At 36.0% G+C, this 22,975-nt stretch overlaps 2 protein-coding genes across 7 annotated transcripts in view; both read right to left on the reverse strand.

Moving 5' to 3' along the window:
- Positions 1–15: 15 nt before the first annotated feature.
- sla2a (Src like adaptor 2a) lies at positions 16–4,194 on the reverse strand. The gene is made up of 8 exons (XM_079395846.1): positions 4,031–4,194; positions 3,504–3,640; positions 3,231–3,336; positions 3,058–3,144; positions 2,674–2,777; positions 1,485–1,631; positions 1,210–1,339; positions 16–1,105 (listed from the first exon to the last, which is right to left on the reverse strand). Exons 2-8 carry the CDS (start codon positions 3,580–3,582, stop codon positions 988–990), a joined length of 771 nt encoding a protein of 256 aa, XP_079251972.1. The 5' UTR covers positions 3,583–3,640; positions 4,031–4,194; the 3' UTR covers positions 16–987.
- A 552-nt stretch (positions 4,195–4,746) lies between these two features.
- ndrg3a (ndrg family member 3a) overlaps positions 4,747–22,975 on the reverse strand; it is a 35,354-nt gene continuing 17,125 nt past the window's right edge. For 3 of the 6 annotated variants that reach the window (XM_079396376.1, XM_079396377.1, XM_079396374.1), the window contains 14 exons: positions 15,098–15,203; positions 14,899–15,019; positions 13,018–13,080; positions 12,722–12,782; positions 11,317–11,403; positions 11,161–11,217; positions 10,932–11,035; positions 10,782–10,847; positions 10,602–10,653; positions 10,469–10,516; positions 10,324–10,359; positions 10,156–10,207; positions 6,618–6,656; positions 4,748–5,781 (listed from right to left, as the gene is read on the reverse strand). In XM_079396376.1, coding sequence (XP_079252502.1) covers positions 5,615–5,781; positions 6,618–6,656; positions 10,156–10,207; positions 10,324–10,359; positions 10,469–10,516; positions 10,602–10,653; positions 10,782–10,847; positions 10,932–11,035; positions 11,161–11,217; positions 11,317–11,403; positions 12,722–12,782; positions 13,018–13,080; positions 14,899–15,019; positions 15,098–15,203 — 1,059 coding nt within the window. In that variant the 3' untranslated portion in view covers positions 4,748–5,614. Of the gene's footprint in view, positions 5,782–6,617; positions 6,657–10,155; positions 10,208–10,323; positions 10,360–10,468; positions 10,517–10,601; positions 10,654–10,781; positions 10,848–10,931; positions 11,036–11,160; positions 11,218–11,316; positions 11,404–12,721; positions 12,783–13,017; positions 13,081–14,898; positions 15,020–15,097; positions 15,204–22,975 lie in introns of all 6 variants that reach the window. The other 3 variants (XM_079396378.1, XM_079396375.1, XM_079396379.1) reach the window with 1 other exon arrangement.

Consider the following 22,975-nt stretch of genomic DNA (forward strand, 5'->3'; position numbering starts at 1 on the left):
GCATTTACTGTAAGAGACGTTGCTAAATCTGTATTTTATTTGAATAAAAAATACAATATTAAAATGAAACGTAAATATACATATTAAAAATATGTATATAGCTGTTTTTTTTTATATAAAACCAGCTTTTTTAATAAATACGTTGCAGACAGCTGAAAAGACACTCATAGGCTAGGAAACGTTTCAATCAAAATCAGCATGTATTATGGCAAGCCGTTTTGACTTTTATTCCTTCACATGATATGAATTCTTGATATCAACAATTAAATTTTCACTAGTTAAAATGCTAATAGTTGATCTGTAATTGTATTTTCACTAGTTAAATGTCACCATAGGCTGCTTTTCAAAATCAATTGTTGATATCAATAATTAATTTCGTACTAGTTGAAATTCCAATTTCACATCAGAAATACAATTCTTACTAGCAAAAATGTCTATTCTTGAAATCTAGGAATTAGGTTTCTACTAGTAACAATTTTATTGTTGATATCAGAAATTAACCATCACTCGTTAAAATTGAATTGTTGATATCAAGAATGAACATTGTTACTAGTAAAAATTGAATTGCCGATATCAAGAATTCATATCCTGAGAATGAATAAAAGTCAAAACGGCTTGCCATACATGTATTGACCAACATGTATTGAAATGCATTTAAACATTTTTTCTAGCACAATTTATTCCCCACAATTTTATTTACATAATTATGTTATGTTGCAAAATTATGTTACATTTTGTTACTTTGTTTATATCGTTAATTTGTTTTCTGTTGGGTCCTACTGACCAACTTATTCTGTAGTTTCCCAAGGTAATGCATCCTATACACTATGACAGACACAAAACATAACTATAAAAACTGAAAAAAACTGAAAGATACAAAAACAATCATTAAATAATTAACAAAACATCATTAATACCCATCAATGCCATAAATACCCAAAACATCTTCAACTTAACTTCATCAGTCTTACAAGTCTGTGCTGGATGTCACTCAGTCCAATCTGACTCCTCTGTGACATAAAAATATGCTTTCATAGTCTCTCTTAGTCCTTCACTGACCAGACTCTCCTGGTCGGTTCCCTTTACCTGCCTTTGAATCATTGACCTGACGATAAACAAAGAAGTTATTTTATAGAACAACTAAACAAAGCATCCTGCTAAATTCTAGTAGACTGGAAAGTGTGATCCAAAAATAAAAACTGAACATACCTGGACAAATCTCTCCAGTTAAGATTGGACCTCTGGATTGATATTGGTGACGGTCTATGCATTACAGCTCTGTTGGAGTCATGAAGTAAGCAAGGTTCAGTCAGCTGACAGTATGTGCTATTAGAAGACCCTGTAAATGGAAGAAATTGAGCGTTTCTTCTCTCCGTTTTAACATTCAGGTGTTGTTTTTATCCTTATTAAAATGCAATGGACTGTCTTTTGAAGGTGGAATAGGACTATATTGAGTTTACACCACCATTGCCATTTGAGCTTACATGAGTAATACTCCACCAACTGTGTGAGAGTGGAGAAGTAGTGGCTCTGGTGGATGTAGAACCAGCCGTTGTGGAGCTGATGGATTCTGTAGTGCTTTACATTGTGCACATTGTCTCTATCTTGTCGCATGGAAAGTGAGTAGGAACCTACAACAAAGGCAATGCATTTTTAAGGTTAAAGCAACTGTATGTGGTTTTGTATATTTTAGAGCCCCCTGCCGTTAAGTAAGTGGAATTCACTGTGATGAATACATTGGATGGCTGTAGTGCATTTGTTGCTGAGCTTTTTCATACTGGCTCAACAAACTCCCAAAATAGATGTTCAAGCCTTATAGAGTCAGTGTAGTGACATTTAATTTGTGACTTGAATGAAAATGAGGCTGTGAGGAATGTAAGTACAGTGCGTTCGGATTGTAGCCTACTGTTGTTTAACAAAGCCTACTGATTGCTCAACTGGTGGAAAAAATTTTTTTAAATAAAACTTTCAGTAGACAAACCATACAGGGCCGGACGCAATATTGATGTGCGCATGCACAGGAGGAAAATCTGACGGGTAGGATAAAATGTCAGGACATGATTTCTGTAGGATCATGTGATACTGAAAACTGGAGTAATGGCTGATGAAAATTCAGCGTTGCATCACAGAAATATATTTTAAAGTATAGTAAAATAGAAAACCATTATTTAAAAAAAACAATCTGTATTTTTGATCAAATAAATCCAGGCTTGATGAGCATAAGAGACTTCTTTCAAAAACATTAAAATAGTAATGTGTCCAAACTTTTGTACTGTATAAGTAAAAATATGCATCATTTTCAATTAAATGTCGTATAAATAAAAAGCTTCAGAATCATATTTATTTAAAGTGCTTTTTTTTTTTTAGGTATGGGGGGGGGGATTTTGCCTAGGGCCTCCTATGTCTAGAACTGGCCCTGAGACAAACACTCTATAAAACAGTTTTAAAAGTTACGAGTAGTTCATTATCCTTACATACATGTACATTGTGTGAATCAATCCCACACAGCCTCGTTTTCATAGGTCAATTAGAAGTCAGTGTACCATCAGGATGAATTTGAAACTGATATTTCAAGGTAAAAAAACATTAACTTGTAACTTTAAGAAATAGACATCATTTTTAATTGAAAAGAGGGCAATCAACAAATTAGCTACTTTTGGGGCGCAGACTAACCAGGGCATGACTGGCTTTCTCGAATTAGAAAACATCCAGAGTAGTTTGGAGGCAGCATAAGAAGTTGTTCTGCATTTCTTCTTGTGATCCCATCAAACAGCCACCTTTATGCAAATAGACAACCCCCCCGAAAAGTTATTAAAGGACATAATTACACAATTTCCTAAATCTCTCAATCATCAGTGATCACATGGTATGATATGATTAAATTCACTCCCTAATTATGATCTGATGACATCACATAACACTCTCTGCATATGATACAATAACAGAAAAAGAGTAAGGGGAGAGAAGAAACCCAGTTCTCTCATGAGCGTAAAAAGGCTAAAATGCCTTTAGCATTCACTTATTTCCTTTGGTAAAATTTTTTTGAACATGACTGACCGATTATGCACTTTGGAGACGTAGGTGTGAGGAATGAAAAACTCTGTGCCAGTTGTTGTAGAATAAACCATCAACATGTCTTCATCTCTGCAACAGAAGCAAATCCATTACAAACCCTGCATTCACTGTAGCGAACACTTACATACGTTTGTCTAGGAATAATCTTTACTTACTCTGATATGATGTTCAGTCTGTCTCCTAAAAATATAGTGTGTTCATCAGACCTGTGGGGTGGAAAGTTACACAAGGCCACTGCCATGTGCATGTGATTTCCTGATGCTAAAGTAAAACAGACGCAGATGAGGGCTAATTATACACAAACTAGATGTGAATGTGTTATTTATTTGTAATTTAACAACATTAATGATAAATTACTACAAAATACATAGTAAAAGCTGAGTAAAGCTGTTTGTATATGAAAGTTAATTGCATAATCGTGGCCATACATTCATCAGACATCAAGACGGGGTCCTCCAGTCTGTGAACAGAAGATCGACGCCAGGGTCTGCTTGTTAGACAACCCATGTTTATTTTATGACCATGTCTGATAGATTTATGCACAGAAGCCCACCTGAAAACACAACTGAAGAAACAACACTGTATAGTCAAAAAGCGCGTGTGTGTGTGTGTGTGTGTGTGTGTGTGTAAGCTTCTTGACCTTTTACATACAAGCTAAACTAAAAAGAAACAACACATACCTTCTGGAAAAAAATAAAAAAATAAAATAATCATAATAAAGAATACAATAAATAAAAAAAAAATAGAATAAAATAAACAACAAAGCCACATATCCAAGCAAGACTAGAAAACAACACACAACATAGCAGAAAATGAACTAAATAATACAAATGAAGAACGAAAAATACAATTAAAAATAAATGCAAAAGTAAAATAAATAAAACTTTCTTCTACAAAACTATAAAAAAATCTTCTAAACATTTAACCAGACTGTAGAAAAATTAAAAATACTTACTTTACTCTGTTTATTCAACTCTGTGTGCAAATATGCTGAAATTATAAATAGATTTTCTTGGCCAACAATATGCAGTAGGCCATATTAAAAGAGTATCCACTATAGAGATCTCAGCACTAGAGAATGCACAACAGTGTTGATGCGACCTTCATCCTCTGTCGTGTGAGTGAATTGACTTGTGTGATCTCTTGAGTAGGAGTTGCGGTGAACAAACCAAATGCAAATGAAGTTTCCTGTGCTATTAGACTTTTCAAAACCCATAATCGTTCAACAGTCAGAACTAAACCGCTATAAAGTGTGCAAGATGCAGTTCATTCAATTAAAATAAATTAGATTTTGATATACAGATTGTACATACAGTATGTGTGAAAGGTAAGCATATGCCATATCAATTATAAAGACAATATTGTGTGTATGCAATAAATTTGAGCTTCTAATGTTCTCTTGGCACTGTAATGTGCACCTTTCATCATTTTAAGAGGTTGTTAAAGATAGTCTAACCACACTCTGAGGATAAGGGTTGCTCGTTGCGAGTGTCAAAAAAGTACATTTGTGGTCGGAAACTTTGCGACTAGATGATCTTTCATCTCCTTTACCGTTGAGAAATTGTTTCTTCAGCGATTCTGAAAATAATAGTACTATTTTGAAAGCAAAAGTAAAGCAGTTATAAACGTTTAGTATTTAAAGGGGGAAAAATGCACGAACAGTCTTGTTTTTCATGATCTAACTTTATTTAGTCATTGAGAATCAGTGGACAGTGACTTTGTCAGACACTATTTCATGTCTATGAAAGCTGTCATTACATGTGTACATCAATTTATGATTTGATTAAGAATAATTATGTTAAAAATGGTAAGGGAGCAAATGCACAAAAGAAAAAAACATGACTTAAGTCATACTAAGTCCTTGTTACTTTTGTTTTGCATGTTTTAAAGAGCGATGGCCTAATGTAAGTATTAAAAGAAGAAACAAATATTAAAATGAAAATAATGAATGATATTCCACTTATTTTGTCTGATGAGTCATCCAAAGTCTTCAAAAGCATTTATCACCTAATAGCGGACGGCTTTTAGTATAATATCAGTTTTGAATATAAATACAACAAAAGTCAGTTCTTAAACATTCATTACATTCATAGGATGAACAGAAAAGTGGATTCAATGACAGAACACGACAATATCAGTGTAGCAATATAAGAGCACAGGAGAGGTCACAGGTCACACCATAAAACAAAAACTAAAATTTTAATGCATGTGTTTTTCATTTAAGTGAGAGTGGAACCTTTTCACTCTAACAATCAAAAATGAGGTGGAATGTAATGCTAATATAAAAAAAAGCCTGGTGGAAGATCTTTCATGTGTAAATATATTAGTCTTTAATTTTATCTGCTTTTATGACTTAAAATTTGACTAGTGTCTATTAACATGTATATATTCAATATGCATACCTTCAGTGTGTCATACATTTCGTTCAAGCCTCCCCTACCTCACTATTAAAGGCTTTAGAAACACGTGAGAATCTGATTTGAATAACAGGAGGTGAGGGGTGAAACGACAGCAAACAGCAGATTCTGTGCCTCAGGCTTTAGCAGGACACCTCCATCGTTTGTGGCCTGGCCTGGTTGTCCAGGACTCCAGAGTTGGGCCCGTCTAGAGGGCTGTTCAGGTTGCGGTTGCGTGAGCCATCCATGGATGTGATGCTGGACGAGGAGGATCGGGATCGAGACAGACGGGTCATGCCAGCCGCTGGTACTGTGAGATGGGAGAGAGATATGAGAACGTGACTATTGCAGTCTTCAGTATAATCAGGGGCGGCAAGCAAAACGAAAGAACAAGCTACATGCAAGAGGAAACCAAACCGAGAATATAATAATAGATAATCACAAGTTTGTCTCGTGTCTGCCTACACACAGTATCTGTGTGCACACAGAAGCATTTCTGACAAAATTTAGACCTACCACACGAAAAGCAAAGACACATACAAACAGCACATACCTTTTGGAAAATGTGTAACAAACTGTAAAAAATATTAATAATAATAAAAGAACGAAAGAATACCAAAAAATCTAAATCTAAAATAAATGATAAATTCTAATATGAATTAAAAATCAAATAAAAAAGTAAAGCCACATCCAAGGCAACATTTAAAATAGCATTTAAAAATAATATTTAAAAACTAAAACTTTTACAAATTAAGAAATAAAACAAGGTCTACACATCGTACAAAATGTCTGCTGGAACTTTTTAGTAATTGTAGTGACAGACCGATATGTTGACCTGGCCATGTAACAGTGGTATTGTATCACTATATAGTTTTAAAATCTAACAACAGCTTCTTTAAATGTAAAATAGGTATATGTTTTTAAACTGAAATTGTGTTTAAACAAAAGATAATATTTAAAAAAAAATAAGTGTATCAGATATTTACCACCCAACTTTCTAGATATATGCAAAGGCCATTGAAAAACCCATATCGGTCGAGCACTAAATATTACCATGTCAAATATCTACATGCAAATATGTCTAAAAACAATCACAGAGGTGAGCCATGCAAGCATGTATACATCAGTCAATCACATCCCGGGTACCTGATTCAGAGCTCAGATGGCTGAGCAAAACATGAGGAACTGTGTGCAAAAGTTGAAGGGAAACAGAGAGGAAAATAAGACCTCTGTACAGCACAGATTTTGGTATTTCATGGAAATGCTTTCAGATACTGACTGTGGTCGAGGGACGTCTATGTTTTAAAATGTAACCCTGCAAGTTACGACCTCGGCCCTACCAATCACAGCTGTAAATCTTGCATGTGTCTACAGCTATGTTTTAATGGCTTCTCTGCAGGGTCTAAAAATGGCAAATCTTTTCCTGCTTTGACATTTAACCACCTCAGCCTCATGCTGCATTTGTGGCTCTTCACCTACAGAGGGAATCAAGAAGCAAAAAACATGCTCTTATATATCCTCAGATAACTATGAATATTTTTGGCACCTAAGCTAATTAAAGAGGTCATATAAATTTCTATTATTTTTTTCCCCTGAGATTGACAAAGTCCTAATTAGATTCTTCATAACCGTCACTCTAACTTTTAATCATGTTTTCATTGTCTGGGACCTCCAGATATGACTGCTGCTTTTCATCATTTGTTCATTCCAAAAACACTAAGTGCAAATAGCCCGCCTTGTAGTGAGGCAGTGCCTCTTCAAAATATTGGGGAAAAAAATCGTAGTAGAAAAATAAAACAACGCCAATATAACAAAATACAACATAAAAAAAAAAAGTATAAATCACTAATTTTAATAAATAGTAAATCAAACATTGTCCAACAGTGACACCAGCGTCTCATCGCCTCCCCTGAGCACACTGAGTTTTAACAAACCCCCAAATAATGCCATGAGTTTGGTGGGGGGTAATTAAGAATGAATGGGGGAAAGTCACATGAGAGGAGGCAACGCCTCCATCGCGATATGATTGGATATGACTGGTTATGTTCGGCTGTGATTGGTTCATGTGATAAATCCCGCCTCTTGTGTTCGTACACATTCGCGAATCAATCTGAATGAACATCATAATGGCGTTAATGGGAAGACTAATAAACAAGTAAGTACTCACACACTTAGATATAACCACTTTGTTACATCAAAATAAGATTAGAAATGACCTGAAAACATGATCTGTGGGAGTTTTTAGTGAGTAATCAGCTTGGTGTAATTTAAAGTTATTCTCCATGACCAATATTTACCGAGCTTTGATGACCTGAAAAATAAAAAAAAAATAGTTAAAAAGTTAACTATTAAAATAAAATAGCTGAACATAAGTTCACAAATAAAATATATTGTTTAAATTGTTACTGCCTTTAGGTATTATTTAGGAAAAATGTAAAATGCTTAAATTCTAACCTAATGAGGTTCATACTTGGCTTTAATAAATAGAATATCGATTACATTGTTAATGTAAAAATATATATATTTTTAATTCTGATAGTGTAAGTAATGTTTAAGTAAGAAAATGTGACTGGAACATGAATTTACATTTGATAAAAAAAAACTAAAAAAAACTTTGAAGAAAGAAAAAACTTTGCCTCCTCTTTTCAGAACACCACTGATACAGTGGGGGAAAAAATGATTTGATCCCCTGATGATTTTGTACGTTTGCACACTGACAAAGAAATAATCAGTCTATAATTTCTCTTAAAGGGAGTGCTCCTAATATCAGTTTGTTACCTGTATAAAAGACAACCTGTTCACAGAAGCAATCAATCTGATTCCAAACTCTCCACCTTAGCCAAGACCAAAGAGTTGTCCAAGGATGTCAGGGATAAGATTGTAGACCTACACAAGGCTGGAATGGGCTACAAGACCATCGCCAAGCAGCTTGGTGAGAAGGTGACAACAGTTGGTGCGATTATTCGCAAATGGAAGAAACACAAAATAACTGTCAATCTCCAACCACAAGGTTCCCCTGCTCAAGAAAGCACATGTACAGGCCCGTCTGAAGTTTGTCAAAGTGAAAGTGTTGTGGTCAGATGAGACCAAAATTTAGCTCTTTGGCATTAACTCAACTCGCCGTGTTCGGAGGACGAGGACTGCTGCCTATGACCCCAAGAACACCATCAGCACCGTCAAACATGGAGGTGGAAACATTATGCTTTAGGGGTGTTTTTCTGCTAAGGGGACAGGACAACTGCACCACATCAAAGGGATGATGGACAGGGCCATGTACCGTCAGGGTCAGGGCATTGAAAATGGGTCGTGGATGGGTATTCCAGCATGACAATGACCCAAAACACACAGCCAAGGCAACAAAGGAGTGACTCAAGAAGGTTCTGTAGTGGTCTAGCCAGTCTCCAGACCTTAATCCCATAGAAAATCTGTGGAGGAAGTTGAAGGTTCTAGTTGCCAAATGTCAGCCTCGAAACCTTAATGACTTGGGAAGGATCTGAAAAGAGGAGGGTCTAAACCCTCGAACCTTGGTGGCCAACTACAAGAAATGTCTGACCTCTGTGATTGCCAACAAGGGTTTTGCCACCAAGTACTAAGTCATGTTTTGCGTGAGTGACATAATACTTATGTCACTCATTAAAATGCAAATCAATTTATAACTTTTTTGAAATGCATTTTTCTGGATTATTGTTGTTGTTATTCGGTCTCTCACTGTTCAAATAAACCTACCATTAAAATGATAGACTGATCATTTCTTTGTCAGTGTGTAAATGTACCAAATCAGCAGGGGATCAAATAATTTTTTCCCCACTGTATATGTCCTCACTGATGCAGAGGAATGTAAACGTCTGACCAATAAGAGGACTGTTTTGCTCACATGTGACTTGCATAAACACAGTCTGTTAAACTTTGCACTGTTGCCTTGTAAAAGCGCACCGAACAAAGAAGAAAATGCAAAATTGTAACAAATTAAAGTCCCCGTTTTGGAACAAAGCAAACAATCTACAGGTCTGAAAAAGCCTTTGGATTCTTCATGGCATGAACCCTTTGAAAACTCTCTAGAGCTTTGATGGCTTAATTCAAAAGTCTGTAATGAATGTTACAAGCATTATGCTCTTGAAAAGCAACTGTTTTGGTCTGACTTCTGACGTGACGTAAATATCTGATTGGAACAAGGACTATACAACAGTGCAGAAAAGAAACAGCGCAGAAATGAAACAGCAAGTATCTTTGAAGGGGGAGGTACAGGGTCAGAGAGAGGGTGACATATTTTCACACAGAGCGCTGGCAGCACATCGAGCACTTTACTGGAGCGCCAAAACCTGTCAAATATGTGTTGGAGGGCTCATTCAGAGCGCATTGTGATGTCGCGCACGTCTGTAGTTTGGAAGGAAAACTAATCAAAACACAGTGTGTGGGAAGACTTGCTGAGTTGTGTGCAGTAAAAAGAAAGAAAGAGCAAACCAAAGACAGACTCCTGAGCCGGATTTGTCTTAATAAAAGATGCCCATTAGTCATAGCGTGGTGCTGAATTGCTAATTAGCATAGCATCTGAGAAACCCAGATAAACAGATGCATGTTTCTGAGAAAGCTGACCCAGATTGCACAGCAGATTAAACAAATATCTGAAGACAGATTCACAGGTTAAAAGTGCAAAACCTTGAGGTAAACTGATAAAAATACTCACTGTATCCCATTCCCTGTACAAAGTATTTGAAGGCTTCGGCCATCTTTCCAGGCTGTTGGGAGATTAGAGGTAATTTACACTGATTTATACTTTCATATCACATTATGTATATGTTTGTAAATATAACAGCAGGTGTTTAATATGAAATAAAGATGGAACAAGACTAACCTGAACAACCTGAGGCAGACCGCCACAGTCAGCCATCTGACAGAGAGAGAGAGAATACAAATAATGTATAGTGAGAAAGAGATTGAAATAGTTAAATGCTGAAGTTAAAGATTAAGGGTTTTGCAAAATATCAACTTCATCTTACCTTCAGCAAAGTGGTCTTTGTTGGATTTAACCTTGAGTTGCATTCAACCTGTAATGTAAAATATTCAACAGACTTAAAATAGTGAAGGGCAGAGCAACAAAAAACCAAAATGACCTTGTACTTAGAAACTTACCACAGCCTCCACAGCAGGGGAAGTGTCTCCAACCACCAGAAGAGCAGGGCATCTGTACAGGGACAGGAAGTGATCAAAAACAATACAGATAGATGATAGATAGAAGATAGATAGATAGATATATATATATACACACACATATACACACAAAATAAAATACAAAAAAAAAAAATATCTTACGTCAATGTTTTCACTGTATTCTCATTGAGTCCAGCAACTGGCCTTTCGATTCCAAGGTCTTGGCGCCTGTTATAAACAAACACCTAATTTAGAAGGTTTTTCAGCATAGGTTATAATCAATATACATTTTTATAATGAAATGTCACTCACGCATTGTATGAGCCACAGAAGAGGGCCAGGTTGTCCTGGTTGATGTCCTGGGCAATGTGCAGGCGGTACGTCTGAATCAGTTCTTGGTTGTCAGTCAGCTCCTCCTAATTGATCAGAATAACAACAAAAAAAACATTGTGTTTAATGAGAAATAAAAGCCAACTGGCTCTCATGGTGCTCACAAAGCATTATGGGATTGACTGATGTAAAGTCAAAGGGGTTCACTCACAGTGCTGAAGTGATGAGCCATCACAATGTCCACTAGATTGCTAGTCCACCCAGTGAGCTAGAAGGAAATCAGAATAATACTGATGTGGTTTCAATACTAGATATAGAATTATAGAATTGTAGAATCATCCGCTGTTTGTTCAAATTATTTACTCACCTTAGAAGCAGCCCAGTCTATCCAGCCCTCAGCGCAGGGGTCCACATTGATCAAAACCAGCCCCTCCACAAGGGACGGCTGATTGAGCTGCAGACAGAGCAAAGAGTTTAGTCTTCAATGAGGATGACATGGGGAGAGTGGTTTAAAAATGCATGTAGTCACAGCAGAAGAGGAACTTTTAGCAGCTGGACTCAAAGCATCTCTCTTCAGCACACGCTGCTGCTGTCTGTCATGACATTAATCTTTCAGTGTGTCACACATGTGCATAGAGGATGAGAGAGCAAGGCACAGGAAATGACACGGGGCTCTTAGCAATGAATAAATGAGAAAAGAGAAGGGGTATATTATGTGATGCCTTGCATAAAAAGAAACGCTGAATATATTAGGCTTGTGAGATATTTCGACTTTGATCAATAGCCTCAGATGCTTGAGGCTGCAGTGCATGCAGTATTATGACAGTCCTGCATTCACATCCTGTGGGGGCAATGCAGTTTTGTAGCCTTATTTTGACTCAGCTCTGAAAAGGGCAGGTGGGGATGATACAAAAATATGTGATATAGCTGTTTGATATAGGCCATGTACACGCAGTTAAATATGCACCATTTTAGTGGTTTTATTGTTCACTAAAACTATAAATAAAATAAAAAATATTTGTGAAAAGATGAAAAACTTGCACTAAAAATGTAAATAATAAATGTTGCATCGGTAACTTAGTAAAATATGAGAAGTTTGAATTAAGTACCAACAGTGGAAAAAACTAATTAAGCAAAACAGAAATGTTTTTAAAAAACGTACAAAAATGTAAAAGCACTAAAATTACTAAAACTAAATAAAAACTAAAATTAAAAACTGCAACTGGAAAATGATGTAGTGTTCAATTAAGATATGTAAAACTGTTAAAACTAATGATACATAGTTTTTTAAATTAAGTATTTATTTAATTAAAAATATTTATTTATACTTTCAAAAATGTTATTAAAAATATTTGTAAAGGGCTGGTGAAAATGTTGCAGGAAAAGTTAAATTTTAACTTGACCTGAGACAGCAGAAAAAAAACAACCTTTTTGCTGAGCCCCGTAGAGGTACCTAATTTGCAAACTGTAACTTTATAGTCACATTAAGTACTTATCATTTATTCTTAGCTACCGGGAAATGGGTTAAACTGTTGGAATCCATGTTCCTTGTTTACAAAAGTGACGACAAAATGTTGCTATGGTTATGGCGACGGGTTTTGGAGGGAATTCAGTATTCTGTAAACACACAGAATGCTAATTTAGGGGATTCAGTCCCATAATAAAGAAAGAAAGAATGAGTGAGACAGAGACGGAGAGAGGCACAGTCAATGGTTTAAGACAACAAAATTACAATTATGCAAAATGAAAAGCTGAAAAATGTCAGAACTCACAGCAAAGCGGCTTAAGATGTACGCTCCTGCTCCCACACCAATGGCAATCACGCTGTTCACCCTGCAAACGGAAACACAACCACATCTTATGAAACTTTCAACAACTGCAGTATTTCGTCAGAGAAATACTGTAATTTACTCAATCCATGACAAACTGCCATCATGTGCAGTTCTGCCAGGCTGAGTCTTACAGATGCAGAGATGTCCTGTTCTGTCCTGCACACAGACAGACCTCACTGATTGATGTGGTAGAGTGTAATTTATTGCTAATGGACCGCCTTGACTTTGTTACTCACTTTAGCTGAGTCAGGACTGAGGGTAACATCTCTGCCAGCTCATCCATGGTGGGGTACTGGTAACTGAAGATCAACAGATATGAAAAATCAAACATATATCACAGCATTTAGACTATCCCATTAGGAGTGGATTTGTGAATGGCAGTGAAGTGATGCAACTGATGCTGGTAGGTCACATGACAATGACATCATGGTGACTGTGGTACACCCTGATTGCATTTATGGCACAAACATTTATACTTAGAGTTGCCAACTTCAGAGAAGGAAAATAAGGGACAATCGTGGTTTTTCATAGAAAAATAAGGGACAGAATAAGGGACACATACACACATTTTTTAATGGAGTCTCTTATGCTCATAAAGGCTGTATTTATTTGATTAAAAAAATACAGAAAAAAATAGTAATATTGTGAAATATTATTGCGATTTCTAATATTGTTTTCCTATCTTAATATACTTTAAAATATAATTTATTTCTGTGACGCAGTGCTGAATTTTCATTAGCCATTACTCCAGTCTTCAGTGTCATGTGATCCTTCAGAAATCATTCTGATATGCTGATTTATTATCAGTGTTGAAACTGTTGTGCTTCATATTGCTTTGGTGATACTTTTTTCAAGATTCTTTGATGAATAAAAAGGTTAAAAGAACAGCATGTATTCAAAATATATTTTTTTCTAACAATTTAAGTTTTTACTATCACTTTTTATCAATTTAACACGTCCTTGCTGAATAAATGTATTCTAAAAGTTTCTTTAAAAAACAAAAAATAAAAGGAAAAAAGACATTCACTGACCCCATAGTAGTATATATTGTAACACAAAATTTATATTTTGAATAAATACTGTTCTTTTAAACATTTGCTCAAAATATATAGAAAAAAATATCACAAACTGCTTCAAACATTTATTATAAATCCGCATATTAGAATGATTTCTGAAGGATCATCTGACACTGAAGACTGGAGTAATGATGCTGAATATTTAGCTTTGCTTCACAGGAATAAATTATATTTAAAATTATTTTAAAACAGAAAGCTGTTATGTTAAATTGCAATGATTTTTCACAAAATTACATTTTTTTTCTGTATTTTTGATCAAATAAATGCAGTCTTGATGAGCATAAGAATCTTCTTTAAAAAAAACATTAAAAATCTTTCTGATCTCAAACTTTAAAAAATATATATATTTAGGATATATATATATATATATATATATATATATATATGTGTGTGTGTGTGTGTGTGTGTGTGTGTGTGTAAGTATATACAGTAGGCCTACTACAGTATATATGAAAATGCATATTTATTCATTAAAGACAACTTATAGAATTAACATGGGCTGCTTTTGGTGGTTGGTCATTTTGTGTTTTAAGAATGAGATTCAAGGTTAAGAATACGCTGGAAGTTATATGTATTTTTTTATCTATTTAACATTACCCACAATAGAGAAAAATGTCTTCCCTTAGGTAAAATGCATGTTTTTTGCATGGTCGGATGTTGGACTCATGAAAAATAATCACGTTGTTTGCATTCGCCCAAACTCTCTTGCTGAAGCCAAGATGTGGACTTAAAAAAAAAAAAAAAAAAAAAACTATGGCTATGTTCTATGTTCACAAATCAAACACTTGTCCAAAAAGAATGATTCATTCTCAATTTAGAGTTTGTTATTTGTATAGTCTAGGTGGTCATACGGCATATGCCTTAAATACGGGACGATTCTGTATTATACGGAACGGTTGGCAACCCTATTTATACTACATAGTACTTTAACAGTGGCAAAGTAATTATTTGTCCAAAAGAAGTACGAGCATGCGATTTCGGAAGCAGTCAATATGTTTAATGACAATACTGCCTCATTGGCTGTGAAGATGTGACACTCACCCTGTGGGAAAGGGGGGTGCTCCCTCCTGCTGGCCAGGGGCGTCAACATGCACAACAGCAAAGTGCTGAGTGATCTCCATCATGTCCTCAAAGTTGAACAGTGTGTTGAAGCAGGACTTGTCTGAAAACCGACCAAACACTGTCACCATCATCATACTCAAGTATAAAATTGATCTGTTATTTCATTTTTTCCACATACGGTTGAGGCCGATGTCATGATAGGTCAGAATGACAGGACGGTTGCCTTTAGGGCTTCCTCTCATGGTCACATGGAGCACACCGTGGGGCGTCTCAATGTCATGCTCCTGGAACAAAGAACAACAGTTCAAATACACAAATATAGACAATAAAATCTCTCCCCAAAACCTCCTCAAGATACCAGAAATGCTTGAGGATTTACTATGCTGCTAAGTGAGTGAAGTGTTGGTGCTGTTGCTTTCAGGAAGCATGTATTTGTGTAGCAAGTGATATCTCCCATGAGGCGACTCACGCAGATGGCTGCGGGATCAATAGAAAGATCTAGAGGGAAGGCCAAGCAGCTGCACAGAGTCACGATTCAGTTCCACCACACATCAGTGCTCTTGCATTATGGGTATGTGCTTTAGAATTTTTTTTTTCCAATGCGTTATACACTGAATTTGGCAGATGGTTAATATAAAGAATCCCTGGGCATTCAATTAACAATTAAAGATTAGTGAAATCATCATGATTAATATTCAGTGCCTAGATTAATACTATTGGCTTTATGCAAGTCAGTCATCTAAATCCAGAGCTTTGATGCTCTAATATGATGAATATACATAAATGTTGAAAGGATGAACCATGGACTTGTTATGACCATCCTAATCTGTTTAAGAAGAAATCCAAAATCCATAATACATCCTTCCAACAGCCCAATTAGTGCAGCAATATTGTAGCTTTCTATCCTGCCATTAAGTATAAAGGCAAACATAAAAATGGTGATGTCTGTGACAAGATGACCTCTAAACAGAAATACATCCTCTGATAAATTCAACAATGCTATTGATGTGGATAGCAGCCGGATGAGTCCGAATCGTCACAGGGAGTGGCTGCAGAACTGTGGAGAGGTACAACACCATCATCCTGACCGTATGACTTTGCAGAACTGTAACAGACTGCAGCCCTCGTGAGAGATAAGGAGGGTGCTTTTCTGCTTTTCAAGTCTCAACAGTTACTGAACTAAGTCACATGGCACAAAAAATAAAAAGCAAAATGTCTGAAACCACCAGTTACAATTTAATTAGTGTCACTAGCTATTAATTTTTTTATTTATTGATTTATTTGGTTATTTTGAGGCATGTACAGTAACAAGTAAAATAGAAGCTGTGTATCACAATTTGCACTGACAGAAATTCTCATTAAATTCTATGCATTTTCTGCTATTTTTACAGTGGGAGTCTGTCTATTGTTTTAAATAATATATTTAAAATAACCCCACCCCTAGATGAAATGTAAAAACAAAGCAAACTGATTAGTCACTTTACATATCAGCCAGGTGATCTGTCTATCCAGAAAAGGTGCAAATTGCCATAAATCAAAATTTTGGCTATGCAAGATGGTACCTTTCCTTGCCATATGATCCTTTAAACCCAATTAGCCTAAACCAAATCTGAGAAACAGAGAGATTCCTCTACAAGAGGAGAGATTCCTTGAAGAAGAACTAATGGAGAGATGACTAATACACACAAAGGGCACAGGGACAGAAAGTCTCAAATCAATATCTGCTGAAATAAAATTATAATTGGTTTAATGCTTTAATTCACTCTATATTAACGGAGGGAGATCGGGTTGTTGTCAAGAGGGAAGACTAGGAATGTGGTCCTGGGCCTTGTGTTGAGGGAAGCCAACTACGGTCTTGGTGGTCCTGGGTAGAGTGTCATGTTCAGTGATGTATATACTGATGTCACAAGGTTGGAGTATAAGTGTGTATAAAAATATATATACAGACACGTAAGGGAGCACTTGTGTGTGAGAGAGAATTGTGCACATCACAGCTTCTTCTGCATCAATAATAGAATGAGTCACAGCAGAGGGACACTCAAGGAGTCCTGAGATTAGAAAAATTAGCCTCTGTTCTGAAGCTCTTTATGTGAATAAGAGTCACATAATTGTGAAAGGCTATTCTTTGATAATATGGGCCTCTCATTTGTTAAATTTGGGATGAAATGGAAATTCATCTGGTTTTGAAATGCATGTTATAGATCTTATTGTTAACAATTAATAAAAGCATAAAAAAAAATTAATTAAAGAAGTCATTACTGGATCTTCCGGTGAGAAGGGCAGACTTCTTGATGTCAGTCGGACTTCGTTTAATCATTTAGTCCAGTTATACTCAGCACCTTTCTTAATGTCTACAAGTCTGCATTCAGTTCAATAAAGAATATAGAACATATATCCGATTCACTGATATATTAGTAACTATACGGAAGAGAATCTCTGTTGCTACTTCAGTTTCATCACAACTTTAACATTGACAAAATTTAGATATATGTACACAGAAAATGAACAATCCTTCTCTTACAGGAAGACAAACTAAAAATACTGATGACTCATCCTGCACTGCACAGATTTTGTCCAATCAAATTCTATCTGGAGAGTGTCACACCTCTTATTACCACCTGCAACTGACTAGCAAGTAGCAAATTAAATCCATATCTCTGATATAACTAAAACTTGGCATTCTTTAAATATCAAATACATCAATATGGTAAAATAAAACTGTCCAATGATTTTATGGTCTTTAATATAATACTTGCATCTCTATACAGGGAAAGATAAAAATGCTTATCTGAATGAATGACTGACTTTAAAATCGGTTGCTTTGGAACAAATCCGAACATTTTCAGTTCTTGAGGACATGAATGATCAAGGACAGAGAGTGGGAGAGTCTGAAATCTAACATTTTAAAAAAAGTCTCTCCTGTTCCCTCTGCCAAACATACTCTCAATCTTCTAGACACACACACACACACACTTACACTCTGCATGTGGGTCTAGAAAGTGTGAGAGAATCTGGAAAGAGGAGCAGAATAAGAATGAGCCTGAAAAAAGAACCCTAATTCAAAGGGACAAAAAGTGATGGGTCATCATGATCCCTGACTAGGTCAACAATCAGCTGTAGAAGCTGTTCTAAACTCTAAAACATACTCATTGCAAACCAGAAATGCCCTAAAATATGATCTGATATCAAACGCTTGCATCATCTTCCTCTCTGTGCTCTTCAGAAGAGAAAATCAGACTAGGGAGCACTGCAATATCTACAGCCTGCTTGTCACAATCAAAATATGCTGATCAACCAGCATAGTCTTGGTGAAAACCAAAGACATTTCTGGTTTGGCTAGTTAAAGAAGCCTGGTCTTTTCAACTAGGTAAAGATGTTTCTTACACACAAACAGTGCTATAACAACCACTGACATTGAAGGGGACGACTTTTGCCCAATATGCAAATTATTATTGGACAAATATGGGTTTTTAAATGGTTGATTCTTAAATAATTCCATCTAGTACCCTCATGTCCTGAATATGTGGTTACATCCTTGTGCACAGACATTCAACCATGGGGAAAGGACAATCAAAGCAGCTTTCTCTTGAGAAACAGAGGCTAAGCCAAGGTGAATGAATGAATGAAGACAAGCCAACAGTCTCAGCCTTTGTGTGCCATATTTAAAAGCCTGGCAATTCCTTGTGTTCACCAATATATCATTTTAGTGTAAATCCTGTACATTTGACGCTCCTGAACTGAAGATATTTGTAACTAACAGTTTAGTCCCAGACTGGTTTAATCTGTGGTAAGTAAACAAGCCGAGAGGTGCATGACTCGCATGACTAATGCACGAAAACACATCCCTCATGGAAAAGAATCACATATACTCACACATCAACCATGACATGCAAGAATATCAATGCTAAAACACCCCGAAATCAGGAGTTAGGAATCAGTCTTGGATTTCAGTTGAAGCTGTCTCTCTTACACACACACACACACACACACACACACACGCACACACACACACACTCACCACTGCATCTCCAGTGCATGCATTCTGCTCCACATCCAGAACGGTTGACATGATTCCACACACGAGACAGTGACAGCTTCAGAGAGGAGACAGGAAGAGATGGGAGGATCCACGAGAGAGACACAGAGTGGATGAAGGAGGGATGGAGGAGAACGGACAGGGAGAGCAGTAGCTAGGCAGAGACCCAAGAGGGAGGGGAGACAGAAGAGAAGAGAGAGGGAGAGTGAGATAAATGAAGAGAGGAGGTTTGTTTTCAGAGAGAGAGAGAGAGAGAGAGAGAGAGAGAGAGAGAGAGAGCGAGAGAGGGAAAGATGGTTGAGATGCAGATAGAGTGAGGCGGAGAAAGAAGTGACTGCGGTTTGCGCTGGGGAGGCAGTGCTTGCTCATGCATACGGCAGCGCTGAAAGAGCACCACTCTGATTGGACGAGAGGGAGTCAGGTGGCAGGAGCAGGGATGAGAGGGGTGGGGTAGACATAGAGAGGTCGAGGAAGGAATGATGCTCTCCACTGCACTTCATTATTTTTGGGTGGGGTCAACCGGTTCACTTCTCCGATTCAGCAAGAGAAGAGATGCAGAGAGATTTGACCTTGCGAATCAACGGATTTGGACTAAACCTATTGATTAATGATTGATCGATTCTCAACTGGTTTCCCCTTAGGACATATTTGATTTTATCAAGTGGAGGCAAACAATTAAGACAACAAAAACAACAGATTTTTATACATAACTATACAAAATCTTCGTACAATGTATTAATATTTCTTTTAGCTTTGCATATGGCCATTTTCAAGATGTCAGTGTTGGAATAAGATTAATTCAACTAACTTCTACCAAATGACAGATTCATTTGTGACAAAATACCTTACAGTTTGATTGGACTTTTTTTTTTTGACAGCAAACATTTTATATTCAAAATCATAAGAATTATAACAACAATATACATATAAATAAAATGCATAAATGTGTGAATATTCAAAATAAAACGGACATTTTCAATTCTAAAAAGTGTATAAAAATAAAGTAAATAAGTTTTCTGTTAGGGTTAGGTTATAGCATTTATAACTAGATATATAAAAACAATATCTAAGAAATGTTGCTGTTTAGATAGCAAAGCAAATGTGTGCACACACAAGCACGTACACTATTGAAATATACATATGTACACCTCCTGTCATACATTTATAGACTGTGACTCACCAGATGAAAATCACTGATTTACAACACACCAGTCAAATAAGCTATCAAATCAGTGTAACAGCAAGAACTAAACCCATTGTCATTTTCCTTGGATTTACAGTAATGTATATTTATTAGTTTTCTAAAACTGCAATAAATTACCACAGTTGCAGAAGAACAGTTTGCACGTCTGTGGACCAGCAGAGGTGCAGTGTAATATCATCTCTCTATAGCTCTCGGTCTCTGATAGGTTATTGATCTGCCTTACTTCCATTTATCAGTAGATGAGGCTAAAACATTGTTTTTCATTCAATAAGCCTCTTTGTCATTCCTCAGGGGGTCACCATAGACAAACACAGTAATTCAGCATTTGTGGATTGGAATACAACACTGTTTTGTATTTATGTATCAGGCGATCAGCTACAATGCATCATTCAGATAACTTATACTGCATAATGCAATAGATAGAACAAAATATACAAACTGCTCTTGCTATCTATTTCATCCAAAAAAGCTTACAGAAAAAGTACCTAAAGGTTAAGATGTAACATAGTTTTATAACTTATTGATGGACCTGGAGCTTCAGTAATAAATCAGATTGTGTTAGTCACTCTCTCCATCTGAGCAAGCAGTCTTGTGGAGGTGTGACGTACCAGAGTGACCTTCAGGCAAGCATGCATTGCACACACCAGAGGACAAAACAAACAGACACAGCTCCTGAAGGCCTGTCAAGAGTGACTACCAAGAAACTTGAGAATCAACAACATGTAATCCATCATAGAAACAAAACGTACACAGTAAGGGAGAGAGGTCAATATGATTGTAGAAATTTGAGTTATATTTTTAGATCACAATTTGCGGAGACTAAGAGAAGGTCACTAAGAACTGGGGTTCAGAGATTAAACAGTGCTCTAAATAAATCTTTTCACCTGGAAAGTGCTTTGTTGCTATTTGAGATTATTTTGAATGTTTTCTAGTAAGTTAATAAGACTGTATTGGAGTCAAGGATATGGCTTTGCTTACTCTGAGCCTCTGATGCCCTCTATGGGATGAAATTGTCTCTGAATAATGATGAACCTGTCCTGATGACTTGCAGTTTTCACACAGATGCTTTAGCTATTACTATTGGCTAAAAGCTTGAGGAAAAACAGGGTCTCCAACAGGGACCTTATATATAAAAATGCAAACACATACAGTACTTAAATTTATTAGATGACCACCCAATGTAAGATTTTTGCCACAGATGTCCTAAACGAACCGTATTGGTGATTACCAAAATAACTTTTTGTGTTTCTGTGATGGTTAATCCACACCAGTATGTGTAAGTTCTTTAGTCAGAGTAGCACTACTATTGCTAAAATATAATTATTGTTGGGATTTAATGGATTTGAAGATGGATCGCGAAAAAATTTCAGCAAAAGCATGTCTTTGGGAACAACTAGAAACTATTTGGAAGTCAATAACAACAGAGACTGTGAAAAAGTACATAAAAGCAATGCCAGCAAGAATTCAAGCTATTATCAAGGCCAAACAAAATAAAAATAATATTTAAAGTTTTTTGGTTATTATGTGTGAATAAAGGCTATTTAGTTGTTTCAGTTTGTTATTTGCCTAATAAATGACAATACAATTTCTATACAAGTCTATTTAAACAACTATTTATTGTGACAGGTGGGCTAATAAATTTGTTATGCACTGTATAAACACACGTCTACGTACGTACATATACAGAGAGAGAGAGAGAGAACATGCACATCTACAAATACATTTACATAATTTGAATTTGAAAATTCCAAAGAATTATTATTTTTTTTACTTTTTTAAAATGTCTTTTTTTTTAAAAACTGCATTCCTTGCATTATCACAGTTTTAACATATAATAATTAATATTGTTTGATTTATAGTTAAAAAAAAAAAAATTTAGACTGGAGATTTGTTAAGTACGAAACGATTGGATCTATACAAAAAAACTGTTATTTAAGAAGTAACATTAACTAAACAATGAAGGAAATGCAGTTTTAACAAAAGAAAGAAAAAAAAAGCTGAAAGTAAAAATGTTGAAACTTATAACAACATTGGGGGCATAAAAATTAGGTATAATAAAAATTTAAATCACCAAAAAAGTATAAAATGCTAAATTGTCTCCTTCCTAATTTGTCCAACGAACTGCTTTGTACAAAGCCATATCAGATAGAATTGGTAAACATAAGCATTTTCCATAACAAGCATTCAATATAACTTGTTATAATTTCACTTTAAAAACTATAAGCACTGGCAAATCATTTACTGTATGCTATTGCAAAGACAGCAGATTATTTCACTTTTATCTACTGGCTTTTATGCGCTATTTTATTGGATAGTGGTGTGAGAGATAGTCTGCATTACCTCTGTTAACCAGCAGAGAGCGGTTAGACCTTATACCTGATCCACCTCAGGCACATATACATGTTCTGCAGCACTCAGTGCTAGAGTGAGATTGGATTGGTTGGCCTGGTGTCAGCCCATCATTGGACTCACACTTAATGTGTGTGAGCTCCTGTACAGAGGCTTGCTGAGTAAGGAAAACTAAAGTCACTATAATATAAAGCAGGTCATGAGTGAGTCTCAGCATGATCACTTCACCAGCTGCAGGTGCTATATTTAGCTCATCCGCACTGAAAAAGGAGGATGTGATTCACAAAGAATGGTTTTCGCACTGCTAAAGAGATAAAAAAACCTTATGAACTAAAAATGTGTGTGCATACATATACGTATATATTCAATCATATATATATCTCAAGATGTCAACCTCAATCATATAATCCATTACTCAACAGAATGGACAATGATCAGTCTGGATAATCCCAATGTTTTACAAGAAG

The sequence above is a fragment of the Barbus barbus genome, assembly GCF_936440315.1.
Source record: "Barbus barbus genome assembly, chromosome: 37".
Classification (NCBI taxonomy): domain Eukaryota; kingdom Metazoa; phylum Chordata; class Actinopteri; order Cypriniformes; family Cyprinidae; genus Barbus; species Barbus barbus.

Bases quoted from the DNA above. Each gene is read 5' to 3' on its own strand.
- sla2a (XM_079395846.1), bottom strand. From the start codon at position 3,582: ATGGGTTGTCTAACAAGCAGACCCTGGCGTCGATCTTCTGTTCACAGA. The intron at 3,337-3,503 runs GTATGGCCACGA...GTTTTACTTTAG, and splicing joins CGTCTTGATGTCTGATGAAT to CATCAGGAAATCACATGCAC. The intron at 1,106-1,209 runs GTATGTTCAGTT...GTTTATCGTCAG, and splicing joins AACTGGAGAGATTTGTCCAG to GTCAATGATTCAAAGGCAGG.